This window comes from Tenrec ecaudatus, chromosome 1, assembly GCF_050624435.1.
Source record: "Tenrec ecaudatus isolate mTenEca1 chromosome 1, mTenEca1.hap1, whole genome shotgun sequence".
Classification (NCBI taxonomy): Eukaryota; Metazoa; Chordata; class Mammalia; order Afrosoricida; family Tenrecidae; genus Tenrec; species Tenrec ecaudatus.
Window position 1 is genome coordinate 78359196 of NC_134530.1, and position 12377 is coordinate 78371572.

The following is a 12377-nucleotide window of genomic DNA, read 5'->3' on the forward strand; positions in this document are numbered from 1 at the left end:
CGAGGTGCGAGGGAGGGTCCTGGGTGAGGGCCTTCCTGGGCCCCTCCGGCTGTAGCTCTCAGCAGTGGCTCCCTGGCAGTCCTGGGGGCCGGGGCGGGGATGACTTCATTCGGGAGCCGGCAGCTGAAACAGGTGCCTTCTTGGCTCCCTGAGTGAATTGACGGAAGCTCCTCCCCTCCTGCACCTGAGGGTCTTCCTGGGCTCTGTGGTGCTAGACCCTTCCCCAGTCCGGTGTTGTGTCCTCTCCCCCAGGCCTGGAGAGTGGGCTGTGTGGCCCAGGCCGTGCTCCTGCAGGATTCTGGAGGAGCCCTGAGGGGTGATGGGAGTGGGGAGACAGTCTGGAAACGCCCTGGGCACATCTTACTGCAGCAAGGGAGCCAGATTGGCTGAGGACACTGTATTGCGGTGGGGACTTGCGCCTGCAAAGTGGTCGGGCACCTGGAGCAGGCCGGGCCATGCGGTGGGTGCTGAGACAGGCCCTGGGCAGGCCTGTGTGCCCCCTGCCCCCTCTTGCACATGACAGCTCAGACGAGACTGTCTTCCCTCCAGGCACCGGGGCCGGCTGATGTGCACTCGGGCTTTGCAGCCAGGCGGCCCCCTCTGGCCCCGTGGCCCAGCCCCTGTGTATCCTGTTGCTGCAAAGGCAGCGGGAGCCCTGGCTGCCCGTTGTCCTTCAGGGTAGGCCACGAGGCACTGCAAAAAGCTCAGACTTTAGAAGCAAAATATCTTTATTTGGCCACCCTTGGGTTGGGTTTGCAAACACAGGAAAGAATAGAAAACCTGGCTCTGACTTGCCAGGTAGGCATTCGGGAGGCAACCCAGGGCTGCACAGGCAACTGGCTCACAGTGTCCCAGGCTGGGCTTCCCTGCCTGGGGCCCAGCTTGCCCCGCTGTCCAGCGGGAGGCTGACTGAGTGTGTCAAGGGCCCCTGCCAGCTCCAGCCAAGGCATCGGTCTCCGCATGTGAAAAGCTGTCCTGGGGGAGAGCTGGGTGGTTGAGGCCACGTGATGGAGTGGGGGTGGGCTGCCTGAGAGGGACAGAAGCCAGGGCATTGCACTTCGCTTTAGCAAAGTGAGAGCCATGGTGGTGTGGGCCTCATGGAGAGAGGCAGAGCCTCTCCTGTCTTCTGGGGTGGACTGTGAGAGTTTGGAATGGGGTTCTGACCCTGCTTGCTCTGAGGCTTCACTTCACGCATTGCGGTGCTGGCTCCTGCGTCCCTGAGAGCCGGAGTCCAGGGAGTCCCGTTGGGTGGAATGGGGCCGCTCTCGGGGGAAGACTGGGAGCTTGACCTGTGGCAACTGCCCAGGGAGTGCTGGCAGGAGGGGCTGAGCCCCCTGGGCTCAGACATTGGTCTCCAGCTCCTTGATCTCAATGGTGCAGTGGTCCAGACAGGCGGGGGCTGGCTCCTCGCCCTCCTCCACCTGCACGGGGGCGTGGTGGGGGCAGGCAGGCCCCAGCGTCAGCTCCGAGGCCTGGGCCACGCTCTTCACACAGCCGTTGGGCTGGGCCACCAGGATCTCCCGGAGGCTCACCGGCTTGGTCTCCAAGGTCAGCAGTTTCTGCGGAGGGAAGACGGGCCTTGGCAGTAGCAGCAGGGACCCATAGACACTGGGGAGGACTGGAGGCCGCGGGGAACCCCAGGACTGGTTTTGCTACGCATGTGCTGGGGGATCCCCTGGTTGCTCACAGGCCCTTTCTGGGCCCCAGTCCCAAAGGTCTCTTGCCCCCCTCTCATTGAGGAGGTGGGGGGGCGGTGACCTACAGGTACCCCTCCCTGAGCCTCAGCTGCCCTCTCCAGGAAGTCGGGGCAGCCTTTGCAAGAGCTTAGTGCAGCAGGGCTGTTAACAGGGCATCCCTCCGTAGTATGGCTTCTGTTTGTGTAGCTCACCTTCCCCGCTGTCCCTCCTGTGTCTAGACCAGGGACGCTACCCTGGCGCTCAGTATATAGGGGTAAAGAAATTCTTTACAGAGGAGGAGCTGAGGCCCAGAGGCAAAGATGATCTGCTGCCCTGCCCGCCTCACCCCGGCTCCCACTCAGCCCCCCCCCCCCAGCTTGGGGGACACTGCTCTCACCTCAGTGCCCAAGTTCCGGACAAAATCCTTCCTGCAGATGTGGGCCATGATCCCTGCGGCCAGAGCGTCACCTAGCACGTTGATCATGGTGCGGAAACGGTCCCTGGCGGGCAGAGGGGTGGTTAACGGCCCGGGGGACTTTTAACAGGCAGGGGTCAGATGGCCAGTGCTTAACCCAAAGGAACGAGGCCACCACAGCTGCCCCACAGCTGCGGTCAGTGGGGAAGTGGTGCCCTGCCACCTTTGCAGCCCCTAGGAGCGGTCTCAAGGCAGGCAGATGCAGGGCTGGCCAGCTGTTACAGCCCTCCTGCAGCTCGTCAGAGCTTCTAAACCAGAGCCCGGCCCTTTCATATGTGTGCTCAGAAACCAAAGCCCAATTCACTGCCATCAAGTTGGTTCCAGCCCACAGTGGCCTTACAGGACAGAGGGGCAGGGCCCCTGGGCGTTTCTGAGGCTGCAAAATCTTTCCAGGGAACTGAACGCTTCATTTTCCTCCTTTCCACTAGCCGCTGGATTCCAAGTGCTGGCCGGTGGGGAACGCACGACACCCCCAGGGCTCACTAGGGGCCTCCACAAGTTATGCAGCCAGTTCTGAGCCACTTGGCAGAATCTCCCCTGACCCCTACGCCCCTACTTCTCCGGAGAAGCCCCCCACTCAGCTCCCCGTGCACAGTGGGGCAGTGCCCGGTGTCTCAGAAGTGTGTGTGTGTGTGTGTGTGTGTGTGCGTGTGTGAGACATCGCTCTCCACTCACAGAGCCCAGTCAATGGCGATGATGAGGGTGATATCATCGGTGGGCAGCCCCACGGAGGTGAGCACGATGACCATGGTAACCAGCCCAGCCTGGGGGATGCCGGCCGCCCCGATGCTGGCTGCGGTTGCGGTGATGCTGCAGGGGCCACAGGGGAGACGCAGTACAGTGTCAGGCGGGAAGACCACGGCCTTGGGACAACCAGATGGGGTAGGTGGTTTCATAGGGATATCAACATCCCCGCTCAGGGTCCTGCAGCCCCCACAGATCCTCAGGAGTTGGTGGAACCCCGTGTCTGAAGCTGCTGACTTGAGGTTCCCAGGAAGCTGTGTTTTCAGCACTTTACTGAGACTGGGCCTCCACTGGCTGGGCAATGCCTTGGGGTTCCTCTGAGCTGCAATGTTCAGCCTTCCCTGCAGCCTCTGCCCGTTCCCAGTCCCCCACCTCCAGTGCCCGCTCTCCCGCCAGCCCCAAGTACAGCACCCCCCAGCCCTGCCTCTGGGAGCTCCTCACCCTCAGCTCTGCCCACTCACAGGTTCCAGGGCCACCCCGGAAGGAGCCCTGTGCCGGGGGCCATGGAGGCCAGGGTCCACTCTTGGCCCCTGTGCTGATGTGCTGTGTGTCCTGGGGTGTGCCCCTGTGACCACTCTAGACCACTCCCAGTACCATCAGTCCCAGGAACCTGAGAATCCTGACGGCCTCCCTGGACCGGGCCCTGTCACCTGATGGTGATGAGCTGGCCGAAGTCCAGCTCGTAGTTGTTGACCTGGGCAATGAAGATGGCGGCCACGGCCTCGTAGAGCGCAGTGCCATCCATGTTGATGGTGGCCCCCACGGGCAGCACGAAGCGGGCAATGCGCCGGTCGATGTGGTTGTTCTCCAGCAGGCACTTGAAGGTGATGGGCAGCGTGGCGGAGCTGTGGGCAGAGGGGCCAGGGTCTGCCCACCACTTCCTCCAGGATGGACAAGGCCTTGGGCTGTCCACCTGCTGGCCTATGGCAGGGGAGTCACGGGCTGAGAGGGCTTTGAGAAAGGTCACGGGTGGTCCCTGACAGCAGTGGGTAGTCAGGCCGGTGCCTCTGAGAAGCCCCTCCCCAGCCCAGACCTACGGGGGCTGGCTCAGGTTGGGCAGAGGGAATCCCCTGGAGGAGCTCCCCTGTGCTCACAGTGTGGGAGAGGCCGCTGCCGTCTGCATGGCTAACAGCAGGGCTCTGTGCCCAGATGGTCACTGTGATTCCGACTTACAGAGACCCTCTAGGCCAGTAGTTCTCAACCGTCCTCATGCCGTGACCCTTGAACACAGTTCCTCATGCTGTGGTGACCCCCGACCATAAAATTATTTTCGTTGCCACTTCATAATTGTAATTTTGCTACTGTTATGAATCGTCATGTAAATATCTGATAGGCAGAACATGTTTTCATTGTTACAAATCGAACATAAATAAAGCATGGTGATTCATCACAAAACCAATATGTAATTATAATTCATAAAGTGTTGTTTTACCCCCAATACTTCTGCTTTCAACACGGTAGCCACTTTTAACAGAGTAGTTGCTTTCAACACAGCAGCTGCTCTCTACACAGTAGCTGCTCTCTACACATGTGTGACTGGTCCACATAAGCACATTATGGCGCCAACCCTGTCACATACACCTATCTTTGTACAGGGTGTATGTGATGGGTTTGCACGATGATGTCATCACGCGGGTACTCGTATGTGGGCATATCTTCATGTGGGCGGCACGCCTGGAGACGAATAGAGGAGTAGTGTCTCGGTTCCTAAGACCATCGGAAATATGTGTTTTCTGATGGTCTTAGGCGACCCCTGTGAAAGGGGTCGCAACCCACAGGTTGAGAACCGCTGCTCTAGGTAGAAGTGCTCCACAGGGTTTATTAGGTGGCAATCTGGACAGGAACAGATCCCCGGTGCTTTCCCCGGCAGTGTGGGGTGGGCTCATACTGGCAGCCTTTCGGCTAGCAGCAAAACTTCACCACTGTGGCCCCAGAGCGTCTTGGGACCAGGCTGTCTGTCTCCGGCTTCCAGCATCCTGTGAGCATGTGGCCCTGTCAGCCTCCATGTGCCCAAGTGTTCCTTGCTAAGACGAGGCTGCTAACCGTGCCTAGGCTACAGCAGAGTCAGCAGGAGGGCTAAATGAGGAAGTACGTAGGACCGTGCCTAGCAGTCAAGGCTCTGAGCAGCTAGTGCTGGTTTGCTGGTCATTAGAGTTCTAGGCGCCCCGACTGGTGCAAACAGGTCATGTACTCTGCTAGCAAGAAGGTTGGGGTGTGACTTCCCTTGCAGGTGCCTCAGAAGAAAGGCCTGGTGACATACTTCTGAAAACCAGCCTCTGAAAACCCCTGCACATGTGAGATCGCCAACTCAACCCACTGGCAACTGACAAAAACAATTTATTGTAGTTCCTCCTGAGACCACCACCACTTGTCTGTCAGTTTGTCGTGTGTCTGGGGCTTAAGCTGCTGTGATGCTGGAAGCCATTTCCCTGGAATTGACCAGCAGCAGCAGGGTCACCCAAAGTGAACAGGCACGATCAAAACGAGGAGAAGCAGCTGCGCGCATCAATTATTAATCAGACTTGGAATGCACGGAATATGACTCTAAGGACATTGAAAGATCAGTGCTCTTGGTACTGGTGAGCTCAAGTGGACTGGTACCGGACATCTGGAGGCAGAAAATCATGTGGCTTCCTCTGCTGAGAATGACAGATTCAAGAGGAATGGCGTTGCATTTACCATTAAAAAATTTTTTTCAGGATCTATTTTGAAGCGCAATGCTGCCTGTGATAGAGTAATGTAGAATACTATCTATCAGAACTCAAGGAATTCAGAGCAGTAGAACTGTTATTCAAATGTATGCACCGACTACTAAAACTAGTGATGCAGAAATCGAAGAATCATACTAATGTCTTCAGTCTAAAGGTGACCAAACATGCAATCAAGAGGCAGCGATACTTCTTGGCAATTGGAATGCAAAAGTAGGAAACAGAGAGGAAGGCACAGTAGTTGGAAAACATGGCCTTGGAGATAGAAATGAAGCTGGAGACCTCACGATAGAATTTTGCAAGACCACCGGCGTCTTCGTTACAAATAACCTTTTTTCAACACGAAAGCAACTGTACGCATGGACTTCCTCAGATGGAAGGCACAGAAATCAAGTGGGCAGTATCTGTGGGAAGAGAAGCCGGGGAAGCTCAGGACCAGCAGCTAAAAGCAGGCCAGGCGCTGACTGTGGAACAGACCACCGATTCCTCAGGTGTAAATTCAGGTTGGAACTGAAGAAAATTAAAACAAAATATGACCTTGAGGGCAACCCGCCTGCGTTTCGAGGACGGAAGACCCAGTGAGTCATCCAGATCAGCATACACGAAGAGAGGAAGAGGCCATTAACAAGGCAGGAATGGAGCCAAGACCAAAGTGGGGCCGGAAGAGACGCTGAGACTTGCTCTTAATCTTTGAGTAGCTAAGGCACGGGGAAGGAATGACGAAGTCAAAGAGCTGAACAGAACATTTCAAAGGGCGGTTCGAGGAGACAAAGGCAGTGTTGTAATGAGAGATGCAAAGACCCGGAGTTAGAATTCCAAAATGGAACAACATGCTCGGCATATCCTACACTGAAAGAACGCCAGAAACATTCAAGCCGCCAGCCCCCAAATCGAATGCTTCTTTGGGAAAAGTAGCGAATGATTTCGTTGACATTGAAAGACTATGGGAAGAATACAGAGAGTCTCTGTACCAAAAAGGACGAGTCGACCTTCAGCCACGTTAAGCAGTAGCATATAAGCAAGACCAATAACACTGAAGGAAGAAGTCCAAGCTGTACTGAAAGCGTTAGCTGAAAACAAGGTGCCAGGAATTGATGGACCGCCAATTGCGATGTTTCAACAAGCTCATGAAGCACTGGAAGCGCTCACTGGTTTATACTAGGCAATTTGGCAGACAGCTACTTGGCCAACTGACTGGAAGAGACCCATATTCGTGACCCAACAGAATGCTCAAATTCTAGAACAGTATCACTGATATCACATGCACGTAAAACTTGACTGAAGATCGTTCAACAGGGGTTGCAGCAGTACGTTGACAGGGGTTCAGGCTGGATTCAGAAGAGGACGTGGAACAAGGGATGTCATTGCTGAGTTCAGATGGGCCTTGGCCGAGAGCCAAGAAAGGTGTCTCTTGTGTTTTTTTACTGTGCCAAGACAGTCAACTGTGCGGAGTGTAAGCCATTGCAGAGAGCCTTGAGGAGAAAGACGGGAATTCCAGGAAGTGGGATTGTTTCCCGCGCGAACAACAAGGGGATACGACATGGTTTAAAATCAAGAAAGGTGTGCATCAGGGTTGTATCCTCTCATCGTATTGTGTGCTAAACAAACAACCAGAGAAGAGGATTGTATGACTGACTGGGCATCAGGATCAGAGGAAGGTTATTCACAACCTGTGCTGTGCAGATGTCACAACCTTGCTTGCTGGAAGTGAGGGGCCTTGAAGGACTTCTGAGGAGGATGAAGGATCGCAGTCTTGAGTATGGATTTTGACTCAATGTCGAGGAAATCCGAATGCTCACCATCGGACCAACGGGCAACGCCATGGCAGACAGAGCAAAGACCGACGTCATCAAAGGTTGCTTCTGGCTTGGATTCACACACGCCGCTCCTGGAAGCAGCAGTGCGGAATCAAACAGCACCGAGCACTGGATGACTGCTGCGCAAGACCTCGGGGAAGTACCGACGACCCAGGATGGTCCTTTGAGGACTGAGGTGAGCCCGACCCAAGCCATAGCATTTCCCATGGCTTCGTATGCATGTGCAAGTTGTCCATCAAGTAAGGAAGACCGAAGAAACATCGAGGCATTGGAATGGGAGGTACCGTGGACTGCTGTAAGAGCCAACACGCCTGCCCTGGAAGAACACAGCCAGAGCACCCTTCAGCGGCAAGGCTGGTGTGGCTTCCTCTCAAGTACTTGGACATGTTGTCGGGAGAGACTAGCCCTGGAGCAGGACATCCTGCCTGGGCAAGTAGGGGCAATGAACAAGAGGAAGGCCTTCGAGAAGAGGGACTGACCCAGTGGCAGAAACCATGGGCTCGAACCTAAAAACAGTTGTGAGGAAGGCGCAGGACCGGGCAGCGCTCCACTCTCTGTAGACAGGGTCACTGTGAGTTGGAATCGACTTGGTGGCACCCACCGACAACTGGCACTAAAACTCAAGTTGGTGTGGCCCCAGTGCCCTCCCCTCTCGCCAGAGGTCACTTCCTGGGGCCCTCAGTTCCGCTGCCAGAGGCTTTCACATGCGGACCTTTCTACTCCTGTGAAGAGCGACAGTGTTGGAAAGCCGCCGGGGCAGTTCCACCCCGTGCCAGGGCCCCTGTGAAGCGGCCCTGACTCGGTGGCAGTGAGCATGGCGAGTGTTTTCGGGAGTGGAAGACCTCAGGGAAAGATGAGGGCGTTGCATGACAGTTTTCAGAGTAAGTCTTATTCCCACAGAGACCCCACACGTGTGCCCTTCCGGTGACTCTGTGACTAAGGATGGCTGGGCGGTGGACAGAGTTCAGGCCCCACCACCTTGTCCTGCCACTGCCCGGGGCTACCTGGAGGAGGTGGCCAGCGCGATGAGCAGGGCCTGGAGGATGCCCCGGATGAAGACGATGGGGTTCTTCTTGGTGATGGAGAAGTAGAGCAGGGGCAGGATGAGGAGCCCGTGGACCACCAGCCCGGACACCACAGTGATGGCGTAGAAGCCCAGCTTCTTCCTCACGGCCGAGGGGTCGTCCATCTCCACGATCTTGCCGGCGATAAGGAACACAATGCCGAAGGGGAAGTACCTGGGCGGGCAAGCAGTCCAGGCTCAGGGGCCCGCCAGGCAAGCCTCCCGGCCCTACCTGGTCAGTGCAGGCCGCAGCCTTTCTGAGCCCTACAGGGCTCACACAAGAGCCTGTCCAGAGGGGCCAGCCCAGGGTCAGGCACCACAGACAAGCTCTCGCTCCCCCTCTGAGAGCACCCTGCCTTCAGGAGGCCCAGGTCCCAGCCCCAGCCAAGCCACGGCTGTGGGTGACCCAAATGGCCTCCCTCCGTACCTCCCCGGTGGAACTGTGCCAGGTTCCTGAGGTTTGAACTCTGAACCTGGGAGAGGGGGCTGGTTCTCATGCTAACGATTGCTTCCTCCCAAAGCTGAGCTGATGAGGCACCCTGTGATGGGGAAACTGAGGCCCAGGAGCAGCTTGGGCCTGCCCCTGGGCCTGGCTGGACCCATAACCGGATTGGGCCAGCGGAGGCAGGGACAGGGATACTGAGGAATGTGTATGGCTCTGGCCTCCCGGGGCCTGTTCTCAACCTCAAGTGGAGCTTTCTCCTGGGAGGATGGGCCACGTGTCCGCATCCCTCCATCCTCCCAGGCAGGGTCTGGCGGGGCATGGGCAGGGAGTGCAGGACTCCCACAGGAGGCTTACCACACGGCCACCGCCACGATCTTCATGACGGACTCGTTGAGACACTGGCAGAAGCTGACCAGGGGGGCTCCGCTGTCACCCATGCGGCCCAGCATGATGCCTGCAGGGTGGCGCGTGAGCACTGCCATATGGGGGAGGGGGAGGGGGAGGGGGAGGGGGGGCAGGCCCGGCACGCGAGCCTGCATGTGCAGAAGCACGCGGACCCGCGCACAGGCGCTCCGCCCTGGCTGGCTGCCCAGGCCACTAGTTGCCCCTCCACTTTCCTTAGCCTCTGAGTGGTTTGACTCAGCGACCTCCCAGGAGGCCTGCGGCTCATGGTCCTCTTACCCGTTCCACATTTCCCACAAATGTCTTCTTAAAATAAAACTGCCCACCACCCCGGCGGGCTTCCTGGGCACTTAGCCAAGGGCCCCTCCCCCCACCCTTCCCCCAGCACCAGGCCCCGCCCTACCATGCTCCAGGGTTACTGGCCTTTCTGGAGTTTCCAGAACCCTGCAATCTGCCCAGGTGCCCTGGTGGTGGAGTGATTCACGTGTTGGGTTGCTTACCTCAAGGTCAACAGTTCAAAACCATCAGCTGCTCTGTGGGAGAAAGCTGAGGCTTTCTGCTCCCAGAAAGAGCTAGTCTTGGAAACCCACAGAAGCAGGTTCTGCAGGGTTATTGTGAGTGAGCCTTGGCTTGCTGGCTGTGAGCTCTGTTTGTCATGCCGCCGGCAGCACTGACTACAACCCCTGTGCTGCCTTCTCTGCCCGGAGGTCGGACATGCTGGCCTCCACTCCTTTGATCCTCGGCCTGCTTATTTTATTCTTCCCCGCCTCTGGCTGATGCTTCCCAGCACTTACAAAAGCGTCACCATCACTGCTGAGCTAATCCTGACAGTCTATGGCATAGTGGTGATGCATTGGGTTGCAAACTTCATGGTCATCAGTTCGAAACCATGAGCCACTCCTCAGGAGAAAGACGGGGCTTTCTCCTCCGTACAGTGACAGTCTCAGAAAGGTGCAGGGGCAGTCCTAGCCTGTCCTATAGGGTCGCTATGTCTTGGCATCGGTGTGATGGCGGCGAGTTTTGTGGTTGCTGTTTTTGATTTATGTAAGGTTAAGGAGCCCCGATGGTGTAGTGGTGACAAGCTAGGCCGCTGATCTCAAGGTCAGCAGAGCAAAACTGCCAGCTGTTGGGGGCAGGGGGGAGGGGCGGGAAAGACAGGGCTTCCTACTCCCGTAAAGAGTGACAGTCTTGGAAACGCCCAGGGGCAGTTCTACCCTGTCCTGTAGGGTCGCTGTGAAGTGGCATCGACTGCATGGCAGTGAGTTTGGTTTCTCGCTGTGGTGGCGTAGTGGGTAATGGATTGGCCTGCTGATTTGAATGGATTGGGTAAGTGGTTTGAACCCACCCTTCACTCGGAGGGACAACGGTGAGGCTGTCCGCTCCCGTCAGGAGTTCCAGCCTCGGAATCCCACGGGCACTTCCCAGCCCACAGGGTCGCCGTGCGTCAGAATCCACTCAGTGGCAGTGAGCTGATCGGGATTGTGGAGGAAGGGACGGCCCGCCCAGCAGATTGGAAAACCTCAGGCTACCTAGCTTATTGGGTTGGGGTGAGGTAAGGAAGCCGAGGGGCCCAAAGGCTGGGTGTGGGAGGCTGGAGGCTCAGGATCTGGCTGGGCTGGGTGGCGACAGCACATACCCATGGTGGCAGAGAAGATGACGATGCCCAGCACGTTCATGCCTTCGCTGGTGCCAGGCTCTGACTTGTAAATGACCTCGGGTGGCGGGGTCAGGTCCAGGGCAAAATTCTGCACGCGGGAGCTGTTCTCCTCCTGCACCCCATAGATGAGAACTCGCCGGGGAGGCGCCTCCCCTGCAGCCACCTTGGGAGACTTCACCACTGGGGTGGTCTTGGTGCGGTACTGGTGGGCGACACCCAGACCAGGAGAGCAGTCAGGGTCCCGTGGGATGAATACCCACCCCCATCGTACCCTAGCCCCGGGCAGCCTGCCGGCAGGGCAGGGCAAAGGTTTACTAACCAGAAAACTAAGATTCCATCCTCCATTCACACACTCCCTGGATTCCCACCTCCTCTCCCTCCCCCACTTCCGTTCCCACATCCGTTCACCTGCACCCCCACCCCTTCTAACCACCCATCACATGCTTCATCTCCCCATGTGAGTTTCCAGTCACCATCGACCCAGCCAGTTGGCTCCGCCTGTCCACGGACAGAAATATGGGCTCTCCGGAGCCACCTAGGCCGGCTCCTCTGCCGCCAGCCGTATCCCCAGGTCTCCCCGCCACTCATTCCCGGCCCAAGCAAGGCAGCCTTCTAGTTTCCCAAGCCCGCATCGCCAGTAAGACAAGCCTCCTAAAAAGGGATTGGAGAGCTACTGGGGCTCCTTGCTTCCGGTCCTCATCTGTAAGATGGGCGTCATGACAGCAGCTCCCTCCCTGGACGGAGTCAACCTATGCCAAGGGCATATGCCAGAGCCTACCACATGGCAGGCCCTACGGTACCATTGCTGTTATCACCGTCGCCATGCCTGGCAACGGCACCATCACAATCTAGTGTTGGCTGCACCAGGCTGGGTGCTGCACTGAGCACATGGGGATACAAAACTGAAGAAGGTGCCATTGCCGTTCCTGCTGTGTGAGAGGGAGTCAACTCGGAAGGAATCAGAGACGCTTCTCAAAGGAGGGGGCATTTGAGCGGGGTGGAGTTTGCCAAAAGGAGAAGGGTGTACAAGAACTCACGTGGCTGCAAAATGTCGTGTATGAGGCTACTCACGACCACGTTACAAAAGGATGATTTTTAAAAGAAAGAGAAAACCGGCGTAGAAGCCAGCCCCACCTGGGTTTACCTGCAGGCGCTGACATGTCCTGGTGGCACATCCTTGGGTACAGCGTGTCATCCTTCTCAGCCCCTGCTTCCCCCATCCCGGAAATGGGCCCACCACCACCCCCGTGTAGGGACATTGTGAGATGATGGCGTGGCAGCCAGAGGAGGCACTCAGTAAAGACCTCCTTCCACCGCCTTCATGAAGACCTAGGACCCAGGGCAGGGGTGTGGCCGTGGGCGGTTGGCAGGGCTGAGGTCCCACCTCCCT

General features: G+C 57.3%; 1 protein-coding gene across 2 annotated transcripts in view; it reads right to left on the reverse strand.

Moving 5' to 3' along the window:
- Nucleotides 1-732: 732 nt before the first annotated feature.
- Nucleotides 733-12377, reverse strand: part of SLC1A7 (solute carrier family 1 member 7) — a 58633-nt gene continuing 46988 nt past the window's right edge. The window contains exons 5-11 of one of the 2 annotated variants that reach the window (XM_075556285.1): nt 10967-11189; nt 9283-9382; nt 8425-8658; nt 3546-3740; nt 2827-2961; nt 2074-2176; nt 733-1559 (exon numbers count right to left, since the gene is read on the reverse strand). In XM_075556285.1, coding sequence (XP_075412400.1) covers nt 1341-1559; nt 2074-2176; nt 2827-2961; nt 3546-3740; nt 8425-8658; nt 9283-9382; nt 10967-11189 — 1209 coding nt within the window. In that variant the 3' untranslated portion in view covers nt 733-1340. Of the gene's footprint in view, nt 1579-2073; nt 2177-2826; nt 2962-3545; nt 3741-8424; nt 8659-9282; nt 9383-10966; nt 11190-12377 lie in introns of both variants that reach the window. The other variant, XM_075556294.1, reaches the window with a different exon arrangement.